This window comes from Rousettus aegyptiacus, unplaced genomic scaffold (assembly GCF_014176215.1).
Source record: "Rousettus aegyptiacus isolate mRouAeg1 unplaced genomic scaffold, mRouAeg1.p scaffold_m13_p_2, whole genome shotgun sequence".
In the NCBI taxonomy this organism is placed as follows: Eukaryota; Metazoa; Chordata; class Mammalia; order Chiroptera; family Pteropodidae; genus Rousettus; species Rousettus aegyptiacus.
The window spans coordinates 13,641,462-13,668,597 of record NW_023416295.1 but is presented as its reverse complement, the minus strand read 5'-3'; the positions used below and the strand labels follow the sequence as shown (position 1 = coordinate 13,668,597).

Sequence of the window (27,136 nt, the reverse complement as noted above, 5' to 3'; positions counted from 1 at the left end):
GGGTCTCACATGTTGAGTTTTGGGGCACAGTTCACATGTTCTGCTTATACACAGCTGACTCCCACCCCGGTGTCTCATTTCATCCCCTCAACATTCTGCGAGACAAGGGGCCAAGCACATCCCTTTCAGTGAAAGAGGCCTGGAGTGGTAAAATGGCTGTGGCGAGTCGCCCTCCACACACGGTGATGTCCTGTTGGCACCCTGCTCCCCAGCCGTGGCCATGGCAGGTTGACAAGTCTCTCTGAACCCTGGCGTGGGAAGGCTGAGACGGGTCCCAGCGCCGGGCTGCTGGCCTAAAGCAGGGCGTTGGACAGACAAACCGCTGCCCTCCCCCTCGCCCCCTTGTGCAGCTCTGAATCTAGAAAATCTTCCTGGGGTTGGAGAAGGCAAAATACACGTCCGAGGTCACAGGGTGAAACCTTGTCTACACGGAGCTACATCATGGCCAGCCTCCCCCGCCCCCCCATCCCCGGCCTGTTTTTTTCCCCTCTCTCAGGCTGGCCAGTTCCACCTTCCCCTGCCCATCAGCTCCATGCCAAGCTCTCCCCCGACATCCTCTTAACTTTTCCTAAGGATTCAAGGAAGCGGCCTCGAGGCATATTTTTTCCTAAGCTAGACATTTTATTAAAATTTAAAAATGCTTATGCATGTTCTATTTACAGTGATCTTTCTTCATTTATAGAAGATAAGTGTTACCTATCTTATGAGATATTAATAAGATTAAATAAGTTAATTGCAGCAAAGGACTTAAAACATTCCCTGACACATTGTAAGGGTCAAGGCATGTTATTGAGGGCTGTTGTGCACATGGCCTTGCACTTGGTGCCCAGTTTCAGCGAGATCCCAGAGGGTCAATTTGGGACCCAGTAGTTCCTTCCAGAAACTTCTATTCTTGGAAAAGGAGATGTTTCCTTGGGGAGTAGGGGGTACAGAGAGATGTGGAAACTGAGCCACAGAATCTTAAAGCTGGGTGGAACTTTGGAACCCTGCTATACTAGGCCGGCAGGCTACAGGTGGGGAAATGGTGGCGGGGGAGGGGGGGGAAGGGAAGTAATGTACCAAGGTCAAATGCTGGGTGGTTCCCTGTGGCAGAAGCAGGGCATCTGGGGCTATATCGGGACTGCTTCCCCGTGCAGTGAGCTCATTTTCCAAGGTTGGAGGGGCTTGTGCCTGCGGAGGGGTCGCCTCCAGGGCTCTTGAGGGGAAGGGAGTCTAAAAGCAAGGTGGGGGTGGGAATCTTGGGATTGGGGGACTGGAAGGCTGTGCCCCTGCCCCCAGCGATGCGTGGGGCGCCTGGAGAAGGGGCTGGCGGGCAGGTGGGGTGCTGCGGAGGCCCGCGCGTGGGGGCCGGGAGGGCCGGGGCGGGGTGAGTCACGGCCCGCCCGCTCCCATTGTGCGGCCCGGCGGCGGCGGCGGCGGCGGCGGCGGAGCTGCGGTGCCGAGAGCGAGGAGGTGGAGCCGCGGGTTGCGGGCTCCGGCGCCTACGTCCGCCTGGCCCGCTCTGCTCGCCGCCGCCGCGGGCGCCCCCGGCCATTCTGCCCTGCGCGGCGACAGGCCCCGGAGCGAGCGCGGGAGGGAAATGGGGCGCGGCGGCCGGCCCGGGCCCCGCACGCTCCGGAGCCCCGAGGTACCGCAGGGCGGGGCGGGGAGCGGCGGGCCGGAGCCGGGCCCCAGGGTGTCCCGGGCGTGGCGGGGCCTCTAATGGGCGCTCGGGCCGGCGGGAGGTCCGCGCCAGGGATGGGGAGAGGGCGGCCGCGGGGATTCTGACCCTCCCTCCTCCCCCAGGGCTCCTCGCTGGGCCCCCGCAGCGCCCCCTTCTTCTCACCCGGGTCACGGGTCCCTCAGTGAGCGAGAGCCTCGGAAGCTGCCTCCCCGGCCATGGCCAACGGAGTGATCCCGCCGCCCGGGGGCGCCTCCCCCCTACCCCAGGTGACTGACGCGCAGGGGTGGGGGGAAGAGGAGGCAGGCGGAGGCACCCCAAGGAGAGGGGCGTCCTCTGGCTCACCCTGGGACCCCGAGATCCAGGGATGGATCTGGGCTGGGTGGGGGTGTGGAGAAAGAGGGGGTCTTTTGCTATTTTTTTCAGATCTGTTGACCTTTCTCCCTAACCCTGGGATCCTGGGGTGCTGACCCCAGCCTGGGGTCTGGGGAGAAGGGGCTGTCGAAGATGGAGCCTGCTGGTGTCCCCCAGGCCCCACCCGGGATTTGGAGTTGGGGTGGGTGTGCGGAGCCTTCATGGGTCCAGGGCCTTAGGAGAGGCTGTCTGAGCCCGCAGGTCCGGGTGCCCTTGGAGGAGCCCCCTCTGAGTCCAGACATGGAGGAGGAGGATGATGACTTGGGCAAGACCTTGGCTGTGAGCAGGTTTGGGGATCTCATCAGCAAGCCCCCGGCCTGGGACCCCGAGAAGCCCAGCCGCAGCTACAGCGAGCGGGACTTTGAGTGTGGGTAGCCCGGGGCCCCCCCGAGCGTGGCCGCCCTCACCGCCCTCATCTTCATTGCCGCCATCACCGTGCTCACCGCGGGCTTGGTCGCCCAGCGCCATCATGTGCTGGATGCTGTGCTGGGCCACCATACCATGTTACGGTCATCCTGCCTCACTCACCCATTGCCTGTCCCCCTGCCAGGGGAGCTGGGCCCCAGTCTCAGGTGAATTGTAGGGAGATGGGCCTGAGGCCTCCCTCAGTGGCCTTCATCTTCCCCACGGCGCTGCCGTACGCCTGGCCTTGTTCCTCTGCCTGTGCATCTTCCTTCCCTAGCTTTTAGATTCTACTTTTCTTTTCCTTGCTCTGTTGTGTCCTCCCACCCCGGCCCCATGACACCCCCCCCCCATTTTTCCTGTCCCCCCCCCTCTACCAGGCCTCACCAATGACAGGACATGGACACAGGTGTTGGGGGGAGCCAGGCTCTGGAGAAAGGACTAGGGTGCCCTTGTTTGAGGCCTTGAGCTAGAATAAGGTGTGTGCCCCTAGGGTGGTATGGGGTCCCATTCTGCTGTGGGGGCCTCAACTGGTTCTCCTGCACCCTCAGTTCACCGGCACACATCCCACCACACCCACCACCCGCTCTCAGCACGCCTGCCTCCACCCCACAAGCTGCGGCGACTGCCCCCCACCTCTGCCCGGCAAACCAGGGGGAAGAGGAAGAAGGAGAAGACTTCCGCTGCCCCCTCGGAGGGGACCCCTCCCATCCAGGAGGAGAGGGGAGCCGGGGTGGAGGAGGATGAGGAGGAGGAGGAAGAGGAGGAGGAAGGGGAATCTGAGGCAGAGCCTGTGGAGCCACCACCCTCGGGGTCCCCACAGAAAGCAAAGGTAGGGGTCTGCCCCCGAAGGAGGGTGGCGGCCGGGGGAGGGGTGCGGAGAGGAGGGGAGCCCGCAGCAGACGGGGCCTGGGCCGGGCTGGGCAGTGGGTTGGGAGCTGAGTTGGGGCAGGGGCCCAGGGGCCCTGGTTTGTCCACAGTTCTGGTTTGTCTACAGTTCTCCATCGGAAGTGACGAAGACGACAGTCCCGGCCATTCGGTGAGGGCCGCCACCTTCACCAAGCCCCTGCCCCCGGGCGACCCTCGCTCCGACAAGAGCCCCCAGCACTTGGTCAGGTACTGGCCTCTAGCCCAGCCCAGAGGGGGTCCCGGCCTCCTTTTGGAGAGTGTGTCCAGCTCTGACCCCAAGGAAGAAGGAAGGGGAAGAGGGGGCAGAGGGGGCGGCGTCCAGACGATTGACGAGGAAGAGAGAACCAGAGGGCCAAGTGGGAGAGGGGGTGTCAAAGCGAAGAGGAGGACGGGGATTGAGAGGAAGGGACAGGAAGGGGGAGGTGAGCTTCCTTCTCTGCCCAGGAGGAGCCTGTGTCTGGTGCTCAGGGGGCCACTGCAGGCCCTGCCCCAAGCAGAACGCAAAGGAACCCCCTAACCTGGCCCACCTCCGCTGCGGTTCCCCATCACGTCAAGGCTGCCGTGTTGCCTCCTCAGCTCCCCCAGCCCCCGGGCCCGGGCCTCCCGAATTGCTGGGGAGAAGAGCCGGCCCTGGAGCCCGTCAGCCAGCTATGATCTGCGGGAGCGGCTGTGCCCAGGCAGTGCCCTGGGCAGCCTGGGTGGCCCAGAGCAGCAGGTGCCCACTGACGAAGCAGAGGCCCAGATGCTGGGCTCCGCGGACCTGGACGACATGAAGAGTGAGTGACACCCTGTGGCATTCCCCCACGGCCCACTCCCATGAGCGCTGAGTCTGTGCGGGACCTTGCAGAGGCTCTTGCTCTCCCTTACCCAGGGCTGAGCTTCCTCTGCAGTGTGCCTACCTGCTGGAATGTGGCCAGTGATGGGGAGCTCACTACCTCACTAAGCCACCCCTCTGGTTGCCAGAGCTGAGATTTCCCTTCGTGACACTTCTGCCCTTCTGTCCTGATTCTGTCCTCTGAGTCACCCCTGGCATAAGGCCCTCTTCCACGTGATGTTTGGAGATGTCATTACGTCCCTCCTCACCCAAAGCTCTGCTTCTCAGGGCGGACTCTTTACCCCGTCACAGCAGCCCCCTGAGTCTGAGCCGCCCTGCCAGGCCCTGCCTCTCCCTGTGTCAGGGGCCACCTCGCGCCTGTCCAGCGCCCATGGCCGGACCTGGCCGCGATCTCGGCACATTCCTTCCATCTTATCAGTGCCCTGGTTTCTGTGCCACCTGTCATCACCCGCGGGGCTCCGCGCCTGGGCCAGGGGCATCGGCGACCCCGCCCTCCTCCCCCTTGCAACCTCAGTGTGTAGGCGGGGGTGGGGAGGAGGGCTTTGAGCTCAATACGTCATGGAAAGTTGCCAGGGCCTGAGGACAGGGACAGGAACAATCCGATGGCAGCAGCAGCAGTGGTGGTGGCAAGGATGGGGGCAGGTCAGGGGGAGGGCGTGTTTACAGATCATGGGTGGGGGCTGGAAGCAGCCCGCAACAGGCCCGGGGACGGGGACGTGGAGAGTCAGGGTGGAGAGGCCCAGCCACCTCCAGCTCTGGCTAGACGAACACCACTCCTGTCCAGGCTCCTTCCTCTGGGGAGAGCTGGGGCTCTGGGAGGGAGCAGGGGCCGAGGCCTTGGTTGTTGCGGGAATGACGAGTCCTCGGGAGGAGGTCATAGAGCCCAATGGGACACTGAGCCCTGGGCCTTGGGATGCCGAGAGCCAGGGCTCCGGGATGGCTCCGGCCCCTAGCCCTCGAGACTCGCTGGCCTCAGAGGACTTAGAGATGTTTGTGCTGGACCTTGAGGACTGTGACCTGGGGGAGTCCACCAGGGGCCAGCTGAGCCCCATGGCAGGGGGACCAGCTTGTGAGTAACCAGGCTCCTGGCCTGGAAGGGGCAGGCGGGGAGGCAAGGAGAGAGGCTCTGCATGATTCTGCTCCGATGAGTACCTATGGGGTTAGACGTGGGTGCCAAGAGAGAGGGCTCAGGGAAAGTGCGGGGGGCCCGGGGTCTGGCGGCTTGGCGTAAGTCATGACACTCCGAAGTGAGCGGCAGTGGCCGTGGCAGGGGCCGTGGACTGAGCCCGGGTCTGCTTTTTTACTGTAGCTTGGCTACTGGTCGCCTGTGACTTTGGGCTAGTCCTTCCTTCTCTCTGGGCCTGTTTCCACATTGGACAAGGTGGCCCTGTTGACATGGCTCCTGGGTGACTGTGGCACCCACCAAGTGGACTGGCTGAGCAGAGCAGGGGTCTGGAGAGACTGGCCATGGCCCTGAGGCCCCAAGTTGGACCTCTGGGACCACTAAGCCTACCTTCTTCGCAGGTCATCGGCTGGAGGACAACCCTGGTATGCGGCGGCACCTAGTGAAGAAGCCATCTCGGACACAGGGTGGGAGGGGCAGCCCCGGCGGCCTGGCTCCCATCCTGCGCAGGAAGAAGAAGAAGAAGAAGCTGGACCGGAGACCTCACGAGGTACAGGACCCGAGGGGGCGGGCCCGCAGCGTCCTCTGGCCTCTCCTTCCCAGAGCTTCTCTTTGCCTTCCTCCCCACCTTGCCCTGTGACCATGTCCCCAAGATAGCCGGTCCCACCTGGTGGCGCCCAGGCCCTCACCCTTGGTGTCCGCGCAGGTGTTTGTGGAGCTGAACGAGCTGATGCTGGACCGCAGCCAGGAGCCCCACTGGCGGGAGACGGCTCGCTGGATCAAGTTTGAGGAGGATGTGGAGGAAGAGACGGAGCGCTGGGGGAAGCCCCGCGTGGCCTCGCTGTCCTTCCGCAGCCTCCTGGAGCTCAGGAGGACCATCGCCCACGGTAGGGACCCTGCAGGCCTGGCCCTGGGGCTGCATGCCCTATTCACAGACTGCAGAGCCTGTGCTGGGCTGCCCGGCTCCTGGGCACCACTCCCTGGAGTCAGGCAAGGTCTGGCTGCCACTCCGGGGATGCGGAATCCAACTGCCTGTGAGTTATAAGCTCTGAAGGCCTGGACTATGCCCTGGTCCCTGGCACTGTACCTGGGGCAGAGTAGGCATCAGTCCACATGGAGTTAACCAGCAAATGACTCCCCTCCCTGGGCGAGGAGGAGCCGTGTCCTCGTTCCTCTGGCTGGGTCATGGCCACGTGGAACTGTGTATCTGCCTGGGCGTCCTGGGCGCTTGGCTCACCCAGCACGTTTGCCTGCCCTGGGGCAGTGAGGCAGCTGGGGGGGTGGCGTTTTACTATCTGACGGGGCCGTGTCTGCTCCCCTGACGTGCCCCTAGGAGCTGCCCTCCTGGACCTGGAGCAGACCACTCTGCCAGGCATCGCACATCTCGTGGTGGAGACGATGATTGTGTCTGACCAGATTCGGCCAGAGGACAGGGCCAGTGTCCTGCGTACCCTGCTACTGAAGCACAGGTGACCGGGTGGGGTGCTGGGAGGGGCCCTCCTGGTTCAGCTGCCCCTCCCGGGATACAGACTTCTCTGCGTGGCTCTCCAGGTTCTGCTTGAATAGTCCAATGGACGGGGAACTCATTCCTGATTCGTTTTGGACATCGCCAGCCATTAGAAAGTTCTTTCTTACAGTGAGGCAGAGGGATAGAGGCCCTGACTCTCCATTTCTCATTTCCTCATGACCTCAGGCCACCAAAGGCCTCTCTTAACCTGCCTTGCTCCCTCTGCCCTTTCCCCAGCCACCCCAATGATGACAAGGACAGTGGCTTCTTTCCCCGAAACACGTCCAGCTCCAGCGTGAACTCGGTCCTGGGCAATCACCACCCTACCCCCAGCCACGGCCCCGATGGAGCGGTGCCTACCATGGCTGACGACCTGGGGGAGCCCGCCCCGCTCTGGCCTCATGATCCTGATGCTAAGGAGGTCAGTCGCGAGCTCTGACCTGGGCTGGGGGACGGAGGGGGCTTCATTGAGTGGGTTAGGGAGGTGGACACCTGGCACCGTACTGGGCATGTGGGAGATCTATAGGGGACATGCACGAGGGAACCCTACCCTGGGGAGACAGGAAGTTTAAATGGGATGATGTAGCAGATCCAGGGGAGCCATTTAAAACAACAAGATAAGGCTGAGGTGGTTGTGGTGGCGGGGAGGGGGGGGAGAGGGGACTTGGGAGAGGGGTCCAGATCCTGGGCTGGTCCCCTCCTGATGTGGGGCACATCACCCACAGTCCCCACCCTGGCTGGGGTGGGAGGAGGCAGGGCTGGGGCAAGGGCAGGGAGGGCCTGCCACGGCCTCGGGTCTGGGTCCCAGCCCTATTCCAGTTCTGCGTCCTCAGAAGCCCCTCCACATGCCTGGGGGAGACAGTCACCGGGGGAAAAGCCTGAAGCTGCTGGAGAAGATCCCTGAGGACGCCGAGGCTACCGTGGTGCTCGTGGGTAAGGAGGGCCGGGCGCTGGGCGCAGGGGCCACGCAGCACGGGCGGCTCCACTGCGGTTGGCTGATCCGAGGCTCTGGCTTGCAGGCTGCCTCCCCCAGCCCCATCCAGGCCCCCACCTGCCCATGCTCTTCCTCACAGCCCGTCTTGCCCCGCGCCCTTTCTTCCCCAGTTCTCTGCCTGCTTCCCTTCCAGCTTTCTGCTACCTTGGACAACCGCTAGTCCCCGTACCACCTTGGTGAGAATCTGAAAAAAAGCGCCCCTTCCTTAAGACCCTGACTTTCCATCTGTTGGTAAACCGAGATGAATACACCAACACGTAGATGAATAAGTCTCCTTTAGGTTGGGATTTCTTTATGTAGTGCACAACCGGTTCCGCTGTACGTGATGGCCTGAGACAGTCCCGCCTGGTGTGGAGGGGCCATCCCAGGCCTTCGCGTGCGGGGCACGCCCCTTTGCCCAGCGCCCTGTGCCTCACTCTCCCCGCAGGCTGTGTGCCTTTCCTGGAGCAGCCGGCAGCGGCCTTCGTGCGACTGAGTGAGGCTGTCCTCTTGGAGTCTGTGCTTGAGGTCCCCGTGCCCGTCCGCTTCCTCTTCGTGATGCTGGGGCCCAGTCACACCAGCACTGACTATCATGAGCTCGGGCGCTCCATCGCCACCCTCATGTCTGACAAGGTTGGTCCTGTAGCCCGCGGGGCTGGCACCCTAGGCCTGTTCCCCTGGCCCTCCTTGTTTCCTGTCCCTCTCACTGCTCCCAGGGCGCCCATAGATGCCAGTGCTAATGGGCCTCTTGGGTAGAGGCAGTGCTTTGGCGTGGTGGAGAGGGCTGCTGGGCGGGGGGAGAAAAGGGGGCCCTCCACAGCTGGGGTTGTGGGATGCGGAGGTGGATGCAGGGGGAGAAGCAGCCCAGACCCCCAAGTGCTGGACGTGACATGAGACCTGAACGGGAGGGCTGGCGACGTTGGTCTTTGCGGCGGCTTCTCCTGGACTTGGACAGGAGGGTCCTCTAGCCAGGGGTGATGGTCAGAATACTCGCCAACCCACAGGGCGTAGGCGCTCCGCTCTGCCAGGCATTGCCCCTTTAGTCGTTGCATCGTGGAAAAGTCTGAAGGCTCCCAGGGGACTAGAGGGCCCTCGGAGGAGGCAGCGTTCAGGGCTGTGGCTGCTCGCTGGCCAGCAGGGCTGTGAGTCAGAATTTGGACAACTGGACCGGACCCGTGTATGTTGCTGGACGTCCCAACACCCCCTCCCTGAAGCCTGCTCCCTGAAGCCTCCTCCCAGGGGCCCCCTGGGCCGGCTCAGCCCCTGCTCTCCTGTCCCCAGCTGTTTCACGAGGCTGCCTACCAGGCCGACGACCGGCAGGACCTTCTGAGCGCCATCAGCGAGTTCCTGGATGGCAGCATCGTGATCCCGCCGTCGGAGGTGGAGGGGCGGGACCTGCTGCGCTCGGTGGCCGCCTTCCAGCGAGAGCTGCTGCGCAAGCGGCGGGAGCGTGAGCAGACCAAAGTGGAGATGACCACCCGGGGCAGCTGTGTGGCCCCTGGGAAAGGTCAGCCCCCTTGGGGCCCCCCGCCCGCCACCCCACGCTCCCCCGCACGGCCCCTACGGCTCCGGCCCCAGCCCTACCCGGACTCGCAGTGGCCCAGGCAGGGACGGGTCGAGGGCCTCCCAGCACGAGGGCCTGGCCTGCCTTCCAGCAGCACCTTGTTCCCCCAGAGCTGTCAGTGGAGTTGGGGGGCTCCGAGGCAACCCCTGAAGATGACCCGCTGCGGCGCACTGGCTCAGTGTTTGGGGGGCTTGTCCGGGACGTGAAGCGCCGGTACCCGCGTTACCCCAGCGACCTGCGGGACGCTCTGCACTCCCAGTGCGTGGCCGCCGTGCTCTTCATCTACTTCGCCGCCCTCAGCCCCGCCATCACCTTTGGGGGGCTGCTAGGTGAGGGGAAGCGAAGGAAAGGCGAAGGGGCTCGGTGTCCCCGGCAAGGTTCCTGGGCCCCAGCGATCGCCTTCGGGGCTCAGGGGTGAGAGGACCTGGACTTCCGTGTGACCATCTTGAGTTGCCGGGTCAGGGGATTTAGGGATCACTTTTGGGATCACTTTTGGGGCGCTATAAAGCGAGAAGGGGTGGGGGATCCTGTGATCACTTTGGGGGGCTGGTGATGAGGGGGCGGGAGGGATGGGATGGAAGAGGGCGGCCGCTCCATTCTTTTGGGCCCTCAGGTTAGGGTAAGCTGATCAGGAAGAGGGGCCAGGTGGGAACCGGGCCAGGGCCATCCCGCTGACCCTTGCCTGACTCTGCTGACCCTACGGCTCCTTCTGACCCTTCTCCCAGGGGAGAAGACCGAGGGGCTGATGGGCGTGTCCGAGCTGATCGTGTCCACCGCAGTGCTCGGAGTCCTCTTCTCTCTGCTGGGAGCCCAGCCGCTGCTTGTGGTTGGCTTCTCAGGGCCGCTGCTGGTCTTTGAAGAAGCCTTCTTCAAGGTGACAGCCCTGACCCCCCCCGCCCCCCCCTCCCCCAGGGATCACCTGCCTGGCCCCAGTCCCTCAGGCCAGCTACAGCTCCCAGCAGTCTCCCCCTCCTCCTCCACCTCCCTGCAGACCCCTGCCCATTCTGTGGGGCCCCGATGCCCGGGGCAGACTGCTGTGGGTAACCACCCCTCCCTCCTGGCCGCCAGTTCTGCCAAGCCCAGGACCTGGAGTACCTCACCGGCCGGGTGTGGGTTGGCCTCTGGCTGGTGGTCTTCGTCCTTGCCCTGGTGGCCGCTGAGGGTAGCTTCCTGGTCCGCTATATCTCGCCTTTCACCCAGGAGATCTTCGCCTTCCTGATCTCTCTCATTTTCATCTACGAGACCTTCCACAAGCTCTATAAGGTGGAGGTCCAGAGAGGTCCTGGGGGCGGGGTGGGTGTAGATGGGTAGGTGCTGGGCAGCGCCTTGGGGAGGAGAGCATGGGAGGGGGCTGCACGGAGCACTGGGGGCAGAGGGCACAACGAGGGGGGCTCTGCTGGGTGTGGGTTTGTGGAGTTGGGGGCACCCCGGATTAGGTCTGAGCTTAAGGGGAAGGAGTCAAACTCACAGGGTATCGGTCAGAACTCCAGGACGCACTCGCACAGGTATGTGAAAGACGGGGCGCTGTCAGTCCTATGGGGCTGGGTGTCCTCAGGGCACCTTTTGCAGAGGGGTGTGTGTGATGTAGCTGCATGTTCTGTGTTACTGTTGTCTGGTCAGGTATGTGAGGGGCCGGTCCTCTCCCTCATGGGTGTTACTGATGGTGATGAAATCAGGCTCACCTGCTCAGGTGAGCACTGGGGCAACCTTGTAACCCTCACAGGTGTTCATGGAGCACCCACTGCTGCCATTCTACCCCCCTGAAGGAGCATTGGAGGCTGGGCTGGACCTGAATGGGAGTGCCCTGCCTACTACTGAGGGGCCGCCAGGCCCGAGGAACCAGCCCAACACGGCTCTGCTGTCCCTCATCCTCATGCTCGGGACCTTCCTCATCGCCTTCTTCCTCCGCAAGTTCAGGAACAGCCGCTTCCTGGGTGGCAAGGTGCATGGCTGCTGGGGATGGGGCCTGGTCCGCCCATGGACCTACACCAAGTCTGTGCATCCCGACCCTCATCGAAGGCCCAGCGAAGTCTAATCAGGAGAGAAATGCCTGCCTGGATGGGGCTGGCGCCCATGGGGTTTAAAGGGACAGGTTAGGGAACTTCCGGCGCCAGGTCAGACCCCGGAGTGGTCGGGGGTGATCGGCCCCACGCTGGTCTCCTGACCCTCATCTCGTCTCCACCTTTTGCTCCCTTCTCTCGAGGCTCGACGCATCATCGGGGACTTCGGCATCCCCATCTCCATTCTGGTCATGGTCCTGGTGGACTACTCCATTACAGACACCTACACGCAGGTGAGTGAGCCTCCACCCCCTCCGGCAGCTCGTTCTCCCCCAGGGCCTTGAGAGGCATGCTGTGACACGTCCCCATTGCCCCGGCAGCCAAGATCGGGGCTGGAACCCCGTTTCTCTAGTGTCGTGGCAGGGGCCTGCTGGGGCCGCAGGGGTGGCAGGCTGGGGGTTTCAGAAACAGCCACACGATCCAGCTCAGGAGGCCACCTAGGGGATCTGAGGCCATAAATGACCCTTAGTCAAGACTCCTGGGGGAGCAGGTAGGGGGCTGGGGGCAGGATGGCGGGTGTTCCCACAGCAGTTCTTCTGGCAGCTCTGGGGGTTGGGGAGAAGGTCTCTGTCCTCTGCTGGATCCTTGCAGGACTTTGGAGGATGCAAAACTAATTTCCCCCAAACCCGTTCACACCCAAGTTCCCTGGCTCCCTGGTACTGGGGACACACACTTTCATGGGAGCAGCTGCTGCCTGGGTTCCTAGCATGGAGTGTCCCTGAGTCCCGTCTTCCTTCTGGCCATGCAGAAGCTGACAGTGCCCACGGGGCTCTCGGTGACCTCCCCCGATAAGCGTACATGGTTCATCCCACCCCTGGGCAGTTCCCGCCCTTTCCCGCCCTGGATGATGGTGGCAGCCGCCGTCCCAGCCCTCCTGGTCCTCATCCTGATCTTCATGGAGACACAAATCACTGCGTGAGAGGGCTTGAGGGGCCCGTGGGCGGAGGAGTGGAGAGTGGAGGGGTTGGCAGCAAAGGGGTACCGCCCCGGGACACAGTTTCCCTGTGGTGCTTTGACGTGATATCTCTGTTGCCACCACCGTTTACAGGGTGACATTTGACAGTCTTTGAGCACAGCAGCATATTCTCTTACTCAGCGATGCTCACACGTATCTCATTTTGGTTAAACCACAGTAACGTGGTGAGATCTGGCATCTGGCTTTTGTGGTATTTTAAACATCCACAGTATAGGAATTTGGCTCAAATTTACTTCGATGTGAGGACTTCAGTTTGGGAACTTGGAAGAGGAAGCTGCCAGGCCCTGGGGAGAGCCCTTCTCTGCACGTGCTCCCCCCGCTGCCTTGCCCCCCGCCGTGTGTGCCTCGCCCTGCCGCTGGCTTGCCTGCCGGGACACTCAGCCCGCTTCCGTCTGTCCTCTCCTGCAGTCTTATCGTCAGTCAGAAGGCTCGGAGGCTGCTCAAAGGCTCTGGCTTCCACCTGGACCTGCTGCTGATTGGCTCTCTGGGTGGGCTCTGTGGGCTGTTCGGGTTGCCCTGGCTCACGGCCGCCACCGTCCGCTCGGTCACCCACGTCAACGCGCTGACTGTTATGCGCACTGCCATTGCGCCTGGTGACAAGCCCCAGATTCAGGAGGTGCGGGAGCAGCGAGTCACCGGGGTGCTCATCGCCAGCCTCGTAGGTGAGAGTGTCCACCTTGCGAGGCCCCGGCCCCTGCCTTCTTGGACCCCAAGGCCTTAAATCAGCTCTGTCTCCCAGGCTTGGCCCAGGTCCCCTCCAAATCTCTAAATGAGACTGTCGAGCCTCTGCCCTGCTCTGGACCCTCCATAAGCTCCTTTCCCTCAAGCCTTTTCCTGGTGCTCTATCCTATTCCATCTTCTCTTGTTCATGGTGATGAGGCCCAGCCGATCAATTAGATGGTCCATGTCCTGTCTCCTCCTCAGGCCCGCTCATCCTCACAGGGCTGTTTGAGGGGTCAGGTAGGTCTGTGTCACCTCCTCCAGGCCTGTCCATCGTCATGGGGGCTGTGCTGCGCCGGATCCCCTTGGCCGTGCTCTTTGGGATTTTCCTGTACATGGGGGTCACGTCACTGTCTGGTATCCAGCTGTCCCAGCGTCTGTTGCTCATTCTCATGCCGGCAAAACACCATCCCGAGCAGCCCTATGTGACCAAGGTAGAGCCAGGAAGCGTGGCGGTGGGGAGACAGGCGGTTGGGGGGTGGTTCCGAGGGATTCCTGGGTCGGAGATGGACAGGATGACTATGAAGGTGGGCTGGGATCCGGGCATCTGAGTCCCCAGAGATGTGGGTAGGAGTGTGGTGAGATCTGATGCCCGTTCTCCAGGTGAAGACATGGCGGATGCACCTGTTCACCTGCATCCAGCTGGGCTGCATTGCACTGCTCTGGGTGGTCAAGTCCACGGCAGCCTCGCTCGCTTTTCCCTTCCTGTTACTGCTCACGGTGCCTCTGAGGCGTTGCCTTCTGCCCCGGCTCTTTCAGGACAGGGAGCTGCAGGCGGTAAGGGCTGGTGCTCGGGGCAGCATCAGGGTGGCTGGGCCTGGAATCAGGGAGACCTGGGTTCCACTCTCTCCTGCACCACCTGCTAGTGGTGTGACTGTGCACAAGTTATGTAACCGCTGAAATCTTGTTTTCATCTGTATAATGGGGCTAATAATAGATTCTACCTTATAAGATTGTTGTGAGGATTAAACAGTGATTCAGGTAAAGTCCTGAGTACAACGCTTTGGTGTAAAGAATGAATGCACAGGGCTGCTGGAGAACAAAAGCACACAGCCGAGGGACAACCAGTGGGGGTGGGGTGGAGCTAAAATTCCTCTTGAGTCTTATTTTTGTTATCTAGAGGAAGGGACATCTTTTTGCAAATCATCCACCCAAACATGGTCTGCAGAGGGACCTACCGCAGAAGCTAGGACCGGCCCCAGGAAAGCACTTCATGTGTGGCAGCTGCTAACATTATTATCAGGAAGTGTCACTGGGGAAGATGACCTGAAGGCTTTGGCCTGAGGGAGCCGCTTCAATCTGGGGTCGTGGTCTCTCCAGACAGTGAGGCCTGGAAAGGTCTGGGAGCAGTGAGGGCTGCTGTCCAGGGGAGGAGCTGGAGGGCACGCGTGTGTGTGCTTCCCTGCCTCCCGTGACCTCTGCTCCTCCTGCAGCTGGACTCGGAAGATGCTGAACCAAACTTCGACGAGGACGGCCAGGATGAGTACAATGAGCTGCACATGCCTGTGTGATTCTCCACCGTGGTGCCCCTCAGAGACCCCAACACCTCAGTGACCGACACCTGGGCCCCTGTCAGAACCCAGCCCCAGGGCCAGCGGGCTCCTCCTGACCTAGAGACGTGCCTGGAACCACTACCGATGCCTCGGCCACAGGGGCCCCGTGACTCTGCCTGGGGCCCTGACCTTGTCTCACCCGGGTCCTTTCACAGATCAGACCATCACAGGCTTTGAGCTCATTATAACCACACTCCTTGTCTCGTGTCTGCTTCACTTTCTTGGTTCCACGTCTTGGTTTCTCAGGTCATACTTACCCGTCTGGAATTGGAGGAATTCTTTTTTCAGGGTCATCAAAACCGGGGAGAGGTTTGAGGCAAGGACAGAATTCTTAGGGGAAAGGGAGAGAATCGAGACCGCAGAAGGTCAGAGCTGGGCCTTATCATCACCCCGGTGAGTCTGCTGAAGTGCAGCTGAGGAGCAGAGAGGCTCAAGGTCTGGCTCAAGGTCACTAGCCTTTAATCCTGGCCCCGTTTAGATGGGGGAGGGTGGGAAAGGGGAGAAGGAGGTGGTTTCTCTGCTTCGGCCACTAGGGAAATCAGAGCTTTCCCAATGGCTGTGGAGTGACAGGGGAGAAGGACACACGTTCATCTTTTTTTCCTAATCCCCGCATTCCAAGTAGTGGGGAGGATAACCCAATCCCCTCGGCGCCAGAGTGGTGCTGGATTTGGGGTCCCTGGACCATTTTAGTGTCTCCCTGCTTAAAAGAGAAGCAGTTCTGGGATTCCTGAGGCCACTCCTTGTGCAAGTCTGTTATGCCAGAAATAACCTGGAGGCCTTGAGGCGGGTGCAAACTGGGAGCGCTTTGCGTCACAGTTGCTAGGCAACCAGCAGCGTAGTGGAACCGGTTGTCTCTGCTTTGCCCTCTGGTGGTAGCTTTCTCACACTGCAGGCTCTGCCCCTAGCGGGCAGGAGCAGCACTGCCACCTGGTGGACCCTCTGCGGTCAAAGATTCCACCCATTCAAGCACATTCAGTTCCTCCTTGGCCGACAAGGGGGTCCAGAGAGATGAGTGGAGTTTCCACAGGCCTGGGCGGCAGTGAACATCCACAGCCAGGATCCCTAATCTCCACATTAGCCGTGTCCTCTAGAGCCGACCCTGCTGCCTTACCTTTTCCCCAGTTTCCTCCCAGGTGTTCAGGCCAACAGCTAGAACTCTGCAGCTGGTCCGCAGAGAAGGGGCAGACCACCGTGAGGCTGGTGTTCGTAAGGAAGAGTTGTAGCCTTCCAGCTGTCCTGGATTGTCACCCAGGTTTAAGCATTTCATTTCGTTCCGGCTCTCTTAGTCTCTGGCACCACAATGGCCTCTAACAGCATCTGGCCTCTGACAACTCCCTTGGCCTAAGTGTGGATAAAATCCCTTTTCCCTGACATTGGACAAGGCCACGTGGAATTTCAGAGGAGCTTCGCCAAGGAGCAAGGCAAAGGTAAAACGCAAAAACCTAGAGCATAGATGCGTGCAGAGAAGATGCAGAGGGGACGGGGGTATGCAGACCGGCTTGGCAGAGAGGCTTTGCGTTCCTTCCTGGAGCCCTAGATAAGGTTGCCTGGTCCCCCTCTGAGCCTCAGTGTGGGCAGGCTCCCTGTTTGCTCTAGGGGATGTGGGACCCAAGCCCCTGCGCACTCCCAGAAGGGAACTATCTCTTTCTGAGCCCCTGAAAGAAAGAGGAGCGAAACCAGGAAGGGTCCGCTCTTCATTGGACAGGGCTTGTGTCAGTCATCTCTGCTTGGCAAATAGCTGAGAAGTGTAGGCGTTCCTCAACTGGAAAATGAGAAAATAGAAGGTGGGGGCTTGGGAAACCTAATGAGCCCTGGTCCTGGCTGGTGTGTCTGGGCGGCCTCTGGTATAACTACACCCTGAGGCCTCAGAACAACAGGTGAAAAATTTTAGTGAAAGGTAGCACCTCTGGCTAGTGAGCATGTCACTCAATTTGAAGAACATAAACAAGGCCTAAGAGCCTGGAGCCATGACGACCATCACTGTTCTCACCTGCCTTCCCCTCGCCCCCTGTCCCCGGACTGTATTTGCCTGTATTTAAGCAGCGGAGGGCAGAGCTGTCCAAAACACATGCTGAGCCGGGCCTGGTTAGGGGGGATTCTTCCTCACCCAGGGGTGGGGGCTGTGGAGGCTCTGAGAGCACGCAGGGGACTGCAGCAACCCAAAACTTTGCCAGGAATGGATACCTTGAAGGATGGGAGAGGGAAGGAGTGTCCGTGGGGGCCGGGTTAGGCATGGGAGAGAGAAAAACGAGAGATGTTGAGACCGTGGCAAACCTATAGGTAGGGAGCCAGCCTGGCCTGGGGCCTGGGCAATCAGAGATCATTCCATTTGGGACATTCAGAGTTTGTCCTAAAGCCATTTCCTCTGACTTTCTCTTCATTGACCCTCCAAGCTCATACTCCTGGGGCATACTCCTGGGCAGCTTGACAGAGGCCTTCTTCCAGGTGTACAGGGGAACAAGTGGAGAAGAGCACTATCCAGCCCTGGTGGCTCGGATCTGGGGAGTAAAGGGATGGGTTAAAGGCCGCGGGCTGTTTGAGTGACAGGCCCCACTGCCGGCTGCTTTAGATTGGCAGTAACTTGACAAGTGGGCATGTGCAAGGTGGCAGAGCATCCTTCCAATAAGGAGGATAGTAGGCCCATTGCCATCTCACCCCTCCTCATGTGGCGTTCTGAGCGGGGTTATGGCCACGTCTTGGGCAGCTGCCCAAAGCTTTCATCATCCCTGGACAAGTTCAAGCCCACTTCAGGCCCAGAGAAGTGCTAACTCATTCTTCTACTTTGAGCGAAGAGGGCGGCTGGCATTTTCTTTTTCCTCTCTGAGGATTCAGCTCACCAGAGTTGTCTGATGCCCTCGTGAAAGCTTCTGGCTGTCAGAGCTCCCAGACCATCTGCCTGGATTGTTCTGGGACCCTCCTTTAGGGCACAGAACCTGGCAATAATGTGTCCTGTTTGGCAGCCTGCGTGACATCTTTTCTTGTATCTTATCAGGTGACTTGAATAATGATCATGTCTGTTGACACTTAGAGCTCTCAAAGGGAATTCTGAGCAGCCATGGAAGGGCAAAACAGAACTCAAGGGCACTTGTACCAAACGCTGCCCATATAGCTGGTGCTTAAAGCTGTTGCTGAAAACAACAAAACAGGTTCTGGGCAAGCACTGAACAGTGGAGTGAATCAGTATGGCAGATAGGAAACCCAGAATGAGGAGTTTGGTTTCCAGATAAATAAATTATATAATTGTCTGAGAGAGAATCTATTCAGTTGCATAACTCACCTTTTGCACAAAGCACAAACTCCAATATTTGTAGAGTTTATGTTCCAGAATGAAGATTTAATATTTGAGACCTCTGCTGGATTTATTTTTACCTTAGTTGGAAATATTTCTTTTTTGTCAAACAACTCTTTGTCAAATGCCGACTAAGCAGACAGCTGTTGGGATGTTCTCTGAGTGGTGGGTGAGTTCCACTTGGATCTGGGGGCCTGGAGGAGGATCAGGGGGCTCCTGGGACAAGGCTACCAGGACCATATGAGGTGGGGGACAGGGAGGAAGTAGGGGAGCTGCTGGGATAGTGGGGGTGGGGTGGGGAGGACGGAGCATGAGGAGTATGCGAGACAAGACTTTGATGTGAGGCTCTCTCAGCATGCCTGCATGGGTCCCCTCTCTCTGCACGCCCACGACTTGTCCTTGCCTGTCTCCCTTCTAGGCTGTAAGATGGGCAGAGACCCAGCCTAAGCTTTTTTTTCTTTTTGTATCTCTAACAAATAACACCTGTGCTTGATCATGGGGTGTGTGGGGAGCAGGGGGATGAGCAGGTGACAGAGAGGAAGGGCCAAGAAATCAAGGATGCTGCCCCATTTAAGATCCAATGAAAGCCAAAGGCAACACCAGTAGAACTTTTAAGGAATTCTGGAAATGTCTGATTATCATGTTTGGTAGGTTCAATTACGGCTGTCAGTTTCTCTGTGGCAGTTAGTAATCATAGCCTCAAAACCCAAAGAGACGTCGTGGGTTTCTTTCTCAGCCAGGTGGAAGGAGAGAGATTGGTGATCCTGCATACTAGGCCGATGAGTGGGCATTGGCAGGCGGAAAAAGGAAAATGCCATCGGAGGCCCCAGGAGCCGTAGAGGACAAGACGAGGATGAATGGGGAGCCTGAGGGGTGGAGCTGGGACTCGAGCTAGCAGGGAGGCCTGTTTTCCATCATAGCTGTGTGTTCCTGCTTCACCACTGGTTCCTCAAAATTAGCGATGGGGGGCCAGAGCAGCTCTTCACTCTAGCTTTAGGAGGGCCCGTCGGGCACAGGCGTTTTTTGGAAGAGCTTTCCCAAAGGACAGGACTCCTGGAGGCCTCCCTTCTGCCCCGTTTTCTCTCCTTCAGCCTCTGCTCTCTGGGCCCCAGCCCTACTTTTCATTCCCACTATAGCCGAAAGTCATTTCTTACGATCACTTCTCTTTAGCATAGAAATGCAAATAAATGGCATGTATGTTTATTTTAGAAAGGGCAGGAAACATGCCTAGTTCCATTCTGTTTACCAAGCAACCCAAGGGCTCTCCATAGCACACTGTAATGTTTGGGCTGGTTGGTTGGGGCTGTGATTTGAGTTCCTTCCTGCCTCTGCTGACTTGACCCTTGTTGAGGACATTGCGGTTGAGTGCCTTGGTTATGTCCCCTCATCCTTTTGGGAGATAAGGGGTTTGGCTCTAGTACCTCTTAAGTGGACCTTGTTCTCCCAACAGACCTTGACCACTGCAGTGCTTGCCCCTGGAAGGGTGGGAAGAAGGAGGCTGTGTGTCATGTAACTACCAAACAACCGCTGGGGGAAATTACTTGGCTTTAGAACTTTTTCCTTAGCCTCCCAGGTAGAAGGGAGCATAGATCTTGGGGGAGCCCACTTTTCTTTTCCCAGGGGAATTAGGAACTCAGGGACTACAGGGAGTGAGGTAGGGTGAGGAGATGGGGCTGAGCAATGACCTTGGAGAAAGACTTTGGGATTCATGACTGAATAATCAGATGAGGCTCTGAGAGGTAACCAGAATTCGATCAGATAAGAACTGTGCAGTCCCAAAGGATAAGAAGCATCTGAAAAGAATGCAGGATTCTTTAGACTTAGATGGAAAAATATATTGTTACATACCTTAAGGGTCAAATAAATGCAAAATCAGGGGTGGGCCCAGGATGGGGGTTATAGACTGAATTGTAGTTTGAAACTTGTAGTCAATTAATTTTATCTAAGAGACTGGTCTCCTCAGCAACCTCCATCTTTAAGTTAGGACATTAGAGACAGGAGATAGGGCCTTGGCCTGACTAGTTCATAGAGTCACCAGTGAGGACTCAGTCAGCATGCGCACAAAATCTCTCAATGATTAGCAGTCTCATCAGGTATTCTATAGAGTGGAGGAAATTATCTCCCTTATGGGTAGACATCTTAATAGCCCAGGGCAAGCTTAAAATTCAGCACACAAGTGTTTAAGGGAATCAAAATCATAGTATTAATACAGATGGTCCTCAACTCGCGGTGGTTCAACTTACAATTTTTTGACTTTACGATGGTGCAAAAGTGCTATGCATTCAGTCGCAACCATACTTTGAATTTTGGATTTTGATCTTTTCTGAGCTACCAATATGCAGTGTGATATTCTTTTGTGATCTTGGGCAGGAACAGTGAGTCACGGCTCCCAGCCTAGCACGCAATTACTAAGGTAAACGAATGACACTCTGCAATGTAGTATTCAATGCATTTTGACTTATGATATTTTCAACTTACAGTGGAGTTATAGGAATTTAGCCTCATTATAAGTTAAGGAGTATCTGTCTTTTCAAGTTAAAATAAAATGTGCATATTTATTGTTTTACCTGTTCTGGTTGCTCTAACAAAATACCATAGGCTGGGTGGCTTATTAATGACAAATTTGTTTCTCACAGTTCTCGAGGCTGGAAAGTCCAAGATCAAGGTGTCTGGTGAGGGCCTGCTTCCTATTTCATAAGCGGCCATCTGTCTTCTCACTGTGTCCGCATGCTAGAAGGGACAAGGGAGCTCTTTGGGTCTCTTTTATAAGGGCACTAATCCCATTCATGGGGGCTCCACCCTCATGACCTAATCACCTCTCAAAACCATACTTCCTAAACACCATCACATTAGGGGTTAAGATTTTAATATATAAATTTTGGGCAGGGGACGCAAGCATTCAGTACATGCCAACGATACATTATATACATGCAAATTTAAAGAGAATTTGTCTATTAGAATAATAGACTATTTTTAATATTCTACTTTTATGTTTGTACTTGAATAATTGGTTGAGATTTGTGATTTTAAATCTTCGTAAGTTTACATATAGATTGGAAATTTAAGAGAATTTAAGTTTCATTGTTTTCTGTGCACTTAATTTTTTAAATCTATGAGTCCCTTTAGTACTTGGGAAGCTTTCTCAGTCAGATGAAGTACTTAAAAAGGAATTGAATATATTAAATTTATAAATGCTGCTTAAAATGTTGAAGAGGTTTAATTAACTAAGTGTATAAATGGGACTGAACATTAATCAAAAGCCCTCTCAAAGCGATTGTTAATATTTGCTAGACTTATAAATAGGATAATAAGATTTCTAAGCTGATTTTAAAAGCTTAAAGAAGAGTCATAAATTCCCAAAACTATACATTTAATAAATCAAATACTAATTTTCAAGACCCAAGTAAAGCTATGAGTGGTCTTTTCTGTGCATGAAAGCCACCCTTGAGGACGTAAAACCTTTCCTCTAACCAGTGAGTGGGTTTTCAGTGGTGCAGGAGGGAGGAGGGCGAGTGGGAAGTGGAGAAGGGAAAATAGATTTTAGTGTCCTAGGGATTGTCTCATTCCCAAGTTCAGGTTACTTAGGATGTTCTGCCCAATGCCAAATTGTTCATCTCATGAGGAGAGACTATAATTAAGTCTATGCTTACTATGTGGGGGGTCAGAATAGCTGATGAGTGTTTTTGGCAACTAAGATAGCACGTTAAGTCGTGATGGCCTTGGGCTCCTAGAAGCCCCTCTCAGGAAGCCCTTCTAGGTAGAGTTTCACCGTTCCATTTGCTGTAAGCTATTCCTCAAATCATTTTCCCTGAGCAAGAATAAGAAAGGACATTTCATGGTGGAGCTTAAGGTTTTTGTCTCCCAGAGGGGTCTGAGAGCCAGTGGAATGTGCATCAGTCAGAATTTTTATTTGCATCTAACAGAAGCCAGCTCTAGTTAGTTTAGGTAGAAACAAAGCGCTGAAAAGCTACTCACAGAACCATTGGGAAAATCCAGCTCAGAAGTGATAGTGGTCAGAACCACAGTCAAAGACATGGAGGAGAAAAAGCTTGGAGAGAAAAAAAGCTGCCACCACTGAGCCTGAGATGCCAGTTTGGGCCTCTGGCGGTGGGTGCCGGCATGGGCATTGCTGCCGTGTTGCCCCTGGAATGGCCACCAGAAAATTTTCTACTATCCCGCTTCTCTGTATTGCTAGCACCTGGTCCAAGGTCTCAGGTAGAAGTGCCCGGGTGACTTGTGTCCTGTGCCTGTGCCCCAGCTGCAGGGAAGGCTGGAAAAGAGAAAGTGGCCTTTCAGCTTCCGTGGTGGGAAGTGGCTCTGACTCCCTCTGAGACTCACAGCAATGGCGCCTTGGAGCCAGCTTATGAGAGCCTATTGTTAAAATTTCAGGGACTTGAGCCAAGTATTAAACACAACTGTTATTAAAATGTAAGTTGTAGCAGGTGTAGTTCTTCCTATTCCTCCTGGAAAAAAAAAAGTACAACTAAAACCCCCGGACATTATATATAAGAGAAACATGAGAAGACTCTGAAAGGAGGAGAGAAGAAGGCAGACCAGCTAGAGATGCTGGGACCCCAAAAATCCATTGGTGAGTTCCTTGGGATTTCTTTTTGCCTTGTATTTCCCATACTTGGAGCTGAAGAAGCTGTTGACTAGAAATGCTGATGAGTGCAGACAAAAAAAGCTCCAATAAAAATCTACTCTCTCTAGCCAAAGGACCAGGAAAGGAGCAACATAGCGAGACGGGAAACTTTCAGATGATAACTTCCAAACATCACAGGGAACTGTGGGCCCATCCCCACCTATGCTAACAAAATCTGAATGGGGAGCCTAGACTTCCAGCCTTGACAGATCGTGACAAGGCATTTCCACTCCCCTGCTGCGGGGTGTCATAGAAGGCCAAGTAGGAGACCTGGGCTTTCCTATCCACGTAGCAGGTCTCCGAGGAGGCCTAGTGGAGAGTCAGAACTTTCACCATTACTCAGCCATTAGAGGCAGAGAGAAAAATTATATAATGATAAAAGATATAATCCACCAAGAAGACTTAGCAATTCTAAATGTTTGGCGTGCACCAAACAACAGAACTATAAAATGTGCAAAGCAAAAACTGAACTGAAAGGAGAAACAGACAAATCACAATTATAGATGGAGACTTCAACATTTCTCTCTCCACAATTGATAGAACAATTGATAACAAATCAGAAAGGATGCAGAATTCAACAACACCATTAACCAATAGGATCAATTTGGCATTTATAGAACGGTAATTCCACAATATCAGAATACATATTCTTTTCAAGTGCTCATGAAGCATATACCACGATAGACCATATCGTGGGCAATAAAACAAATTGAAACCAATTTAAAAAACTTAAATCATACAGTTTGTTCTCTGACCACAATGGAATCAAGTTGGAATATCAATAATAGAAAAATCTTTGAATACTCGGAAAGGAAACAACACACTTTTAAATAATCCATGAGTCAAAAAGGAAATTTTGACAGAAATATAAAAAGTCATTGAACTGAATTAGAATACAATATGTCAAAATTTGAGGGATGTAGATGAGCAGTGCAGAGAGAGAAATTTATAGCGCTAAATGCAAATAGTAGAAAAGAGGAAAAGTCTCAAATCAATAAGCTAAGCTCCCACCTCAAGAATCTAGATTTAAGATGAGAAAACTCAACCAAAGTAAATGGAAGGAAGAAAATAATAAACGTAAGAGCAGAAATTAGTAAAACCAAAATCCAAAAACGACAAACAGAAAAAAACAGAAAAAAGAGAAAATCAATGAAAAAAAAAGATGATTCTTTTAAAAAGTCAATAAAATTGACAAACCTCTAGCAAGACTAACAAAGAAAAAAGGAGAAAGGACACAAATTACCACCATTTGGAATGAAACAGGATATCACTCCCTAGCTTGCAGACATTAAAAGACTAATAAGGGAATACTATGAACAAATCTGTACATATAAACTTGACAACTTAGAGGAAATGGACCATTTCTCAAAAAACACAAACTGCCACAACTCACTCAATATAAAATAGATAATTTCAGTAGCCCTATAACAATTCAGGAAATAGAATTCTTAATTTAAAAATGCCCATAAAAGAAATCTCTAGACCCAGATGGTTTCACTGGAGAATTCTACTAAACATTTAAAAAAGAATTAGCACCATTTATACAAAAACTCTTCCAGAAAATAGAAGAAGAGGAAACACTCCTTTATTTGTTTTATGAAGTTAGTATTACCCTGATACCAAGGCAAGGCAAAGATAATACAAGAAGGGAAATTTAAGGACCAGTTTCCCTCATAAATATGGATACAAAAAATCTTTTTAAAAATTAGCAAATATGATTCAGCAACACATAAAAAGAATAATACATGACCAAGTAGGGGGTTTATTCCAGAGATGCAAAGTTGTTTCAATACTCAAAATCAATCAATGAAATCACCATGTTAAAAAAAGTCATCATATCAGTTGATACAGAAAAAAGCACTTGACAAAATTCAGCATCCATTCATGATCAAAACTCACAGAAAAATAGAAATAGAGGGAAATTTCCTCAACATAATAAAGGGTAACTACAAAAAATCTATAGCTAACATTATACTTAATGGCGAGAGACTGAATGTGCCACCACTAAGATTGAGAGTGAGGTAAGGATGTCCTCTCTCATCTACCTTATTCAACACAGTGCTGGAAGTTCTAGCCAGTGCAATAAGCAAGAAAATAAAAGAAGTAAAAAGCATACGGAGCAGAAAGGAAGAAATAAAATTGTCTGCATTTGCAGATGACATGATTGTCTACATAGAAAACCCTAAGGAATCTATAGAAACAAAACAAAACAAAACTACTAGAACTAATAAGTGAGTTTGACAAGGCTACAGTATACAAGGTAAGTATACAGAAATTAATTGTGTTTCTATATACTAGCAATAAACACAATACCAAAATTAAAAATACAATACCATTTTCAGCTACTAAAAGATGTAGAGGGTCTATATCCTGAAAACTACATAAATTTGACAGAAGAAATTGAAGATTTACATAAATGGAGAAACATACTGTATTTGTGGATTGGAAGACTCAATATCATAAAGATGTCAGTTCTTTCTAAATTGATATGTAACTTTAATGCAATGTTTATTAAAATTTAAGCGAGATTTTTTTGGTAGATATAGACAAGAATATTTGAAAATTTTTATGGAAAGGTATAGGAACTAATAGCTAAAACAATTATGAAAAAGAAGAATAAAGTGGGATGAATTAGTTTACCTGATTTCAAGACTTAGTATATCGATTCAGTAATAAGACTGTGTGGTATTGGTGGAGGGAAAGACACATGGATTCATGGAATGGAACAGAGACCTCAGATGTAGACCCACACGAATATGCACAACTGATTTTTGACAAAAGTCCAAAAGCAATTCAATGGAGGAAAGATAGCCTTTTCAACAAATGATACTGGAGCAATCGGGTATCCATAGTAGGGGGATGAACCCTGACTTAAATCTTATACTTTATATAAAAATGAACTCAAAATAGATCACAGATTTAAATGTAAAACTTGAAACTATAAAAAATATAGGAACAAGTATTTTGAACAAGTGTTTTGTATATGGTAGATTACTTGTCTCCATTTTGTCTAGTTTTTTTTTTTTTCCTAAAGCTTTATTTTGTTCTTTCATCTTAGACATATTTCTTTGTCTCCCCATTTTGGCTATTTCCCTATTTTTGTTCCTATGTATTAGGTAGGGCTCCTAAGTCTCCCAGTCTTAGTAGAGTGGCTTTATGTAGTAGGTGTCCGGTTGGGCCCAGTGGCACAGTCTTTCCTGGTCACTTGAGCCAGGCTCTCAAGGTATGTCCTTTGTGTGGGTTGTGTGTGCTCTCCTATTATAGTTGAGCCTTGGCTGCTGTTTGCATGTTGATGGGAGGGATTGACCCTTGGGCTGATTGGTTGTGAGGATTGGCCAGTGAGAGGTCAACCCTATGGAGGATTTACTTTAGCAGGGCTCTGGTACCTGCCTACTCTGATCTTTGGGTGTGTCCTCCTCAGATACAGTTCTGGGTAGTGCTTCAGCTCTAGGTCTCCAGCTTTGGTGGAAGCAATCCACTGGGTGTACTGGTCCAAGGGCCTACTGGGAGGGGCCTCTGTAGCCGAGATGACACTCCCAATTCTCAGTGGCCACAAGTGGTTGTGGACCAGGCTGCATCTCTGCCCCTCTTACCAGTCTCTAGGTGACCTCTTATGTGTGCCCCCAGTTGTAGGACTTCTGTTCAGCGAGACCTCAGGTGACTCCCAATGATGGTCGCTCTATAATTTTGATGCGATTGTGAGAGGAAGTGAGCACAGCATCTACCTTCTATGCCATCTTGACAAAAATCAAGTTTGGCAGTTTCTTAAAAACCTAACCATGCAAGTTAAATATGCCCCAACAATTGCACTCCTGGGCATTTATCCCAGAGAAATGAGGACTTATGTTTACACAAAAACTTGTACACAAATGTTTATAGCAGCTTTATTCACAATAACCCCAAACTGGAAATAACTCAAATGTCCTTCACTCAGTGAATGGTTAAATAAATTGGAATACTAGTCATTGATGAAAAGAAATGAATTTTTGGTACACACTATAATCTGTGTGTATCTCCAGAGAATAATGCTGAGTGAAAAAAGCCAATCTCCAAAAGTTATACACTGTATGATTTCATTTATATAATATTCTTATAGTGACAAAATTGTAGAAATAGAGAACAGATTAGTAGTGTTCAGGGATTAAAGAGGGAATGTGGGTAGGAGGGATGTGGGTGGACATAAAAGGTCAGAATGGGGATCATTATTGTGATGGCAATGTTCTATATCTTGGCTGTGTCAAGGTCAGTATCCTTGCTGTGATATTGATCTCAGAAAAAAAGCTTAATTTAAAAAAGTAAATTATATAAATTCAATTAAATATGTTAATTGTATTTAATATTCAAACTTGTCACTTCCTATTATTTTATTACTTTTACTATTGTCTTGTGTTCTTAAAGTGACTTATGCTTGTTGTACCTGTATAGTGGAGATATTCTAGAATGATGTCCTACAGTGTCTTCCTAGCAATGCATTCAATGACATCATGTTGACAGCTGAAAATCAGCCAC

The 27,136-nt window shown here is 53.7% G+C and overlaps 1 protein-coding gene across 9 annotated transcripts; it reads left to right on the top strand.

Annotated features, from left to right (window-relative positions):
- Positions 1–1,058: 1,058 nt before the first annotated feature.
- SLC4A3 (solute carrier family 4 member 3) lies at positions 1,059–14,903 on the top strand. 9 transcript variants are annotated; one of them, XM_036237194.1, is made up of 23 exons: positions 1,059–1,153; positions 1,786–1,929; positions 2,276–2,441; positions 3,028–3,308; positions 3,474–3,592; positions 3,962–4,161; positions 5,745–5,893; positions 6,050–6,230; positions 6,677–6,812; positions 7,088–7,271; positions 7,684–7,783; positions 8,272–8,456; positions 9,105–9,330; positions 9,498–9,716; positions 10,113–10,261; positions 10,456–10,650; positions 11,111–11,329; positions 11,591–11,680; positions 12,196–12,362; positions 12,832–13,085; positions 13,348–13,577; positions 13,747–13,920; positions 14,264–14,544. In XM_036237194.1, exons 2-23 carry the CDS (start codon positions 1,879–1,881, stop codon positions 14,372–14,374), a joined length of 3,786 nt encoding a protein of 1,261 aa, XP_036093087.1. In that variant the 5' UTR covers positions 1,059–1,153; positions 1,786–1,878; the 3' UTR covers positions 14,375–14,544. The 9 variants fall into 9 exon arrangements, with proteins under 9 accessions (XP_036093087.1, XP_036093088.1, XP_036093086.1 ...); XM_036237195.1 differs by lacking the exon at positions 1,059–1,153 and adding an exon at positions 1,160–1,223; XM_036237193.1 differs by lacking the exon at positions 1,059–1,153 and adding an exon at positions 1,448–1,627.
- The last annotated feature ends 12,233 nt before the right edge of the window (positions 14,904–27,136 follow it).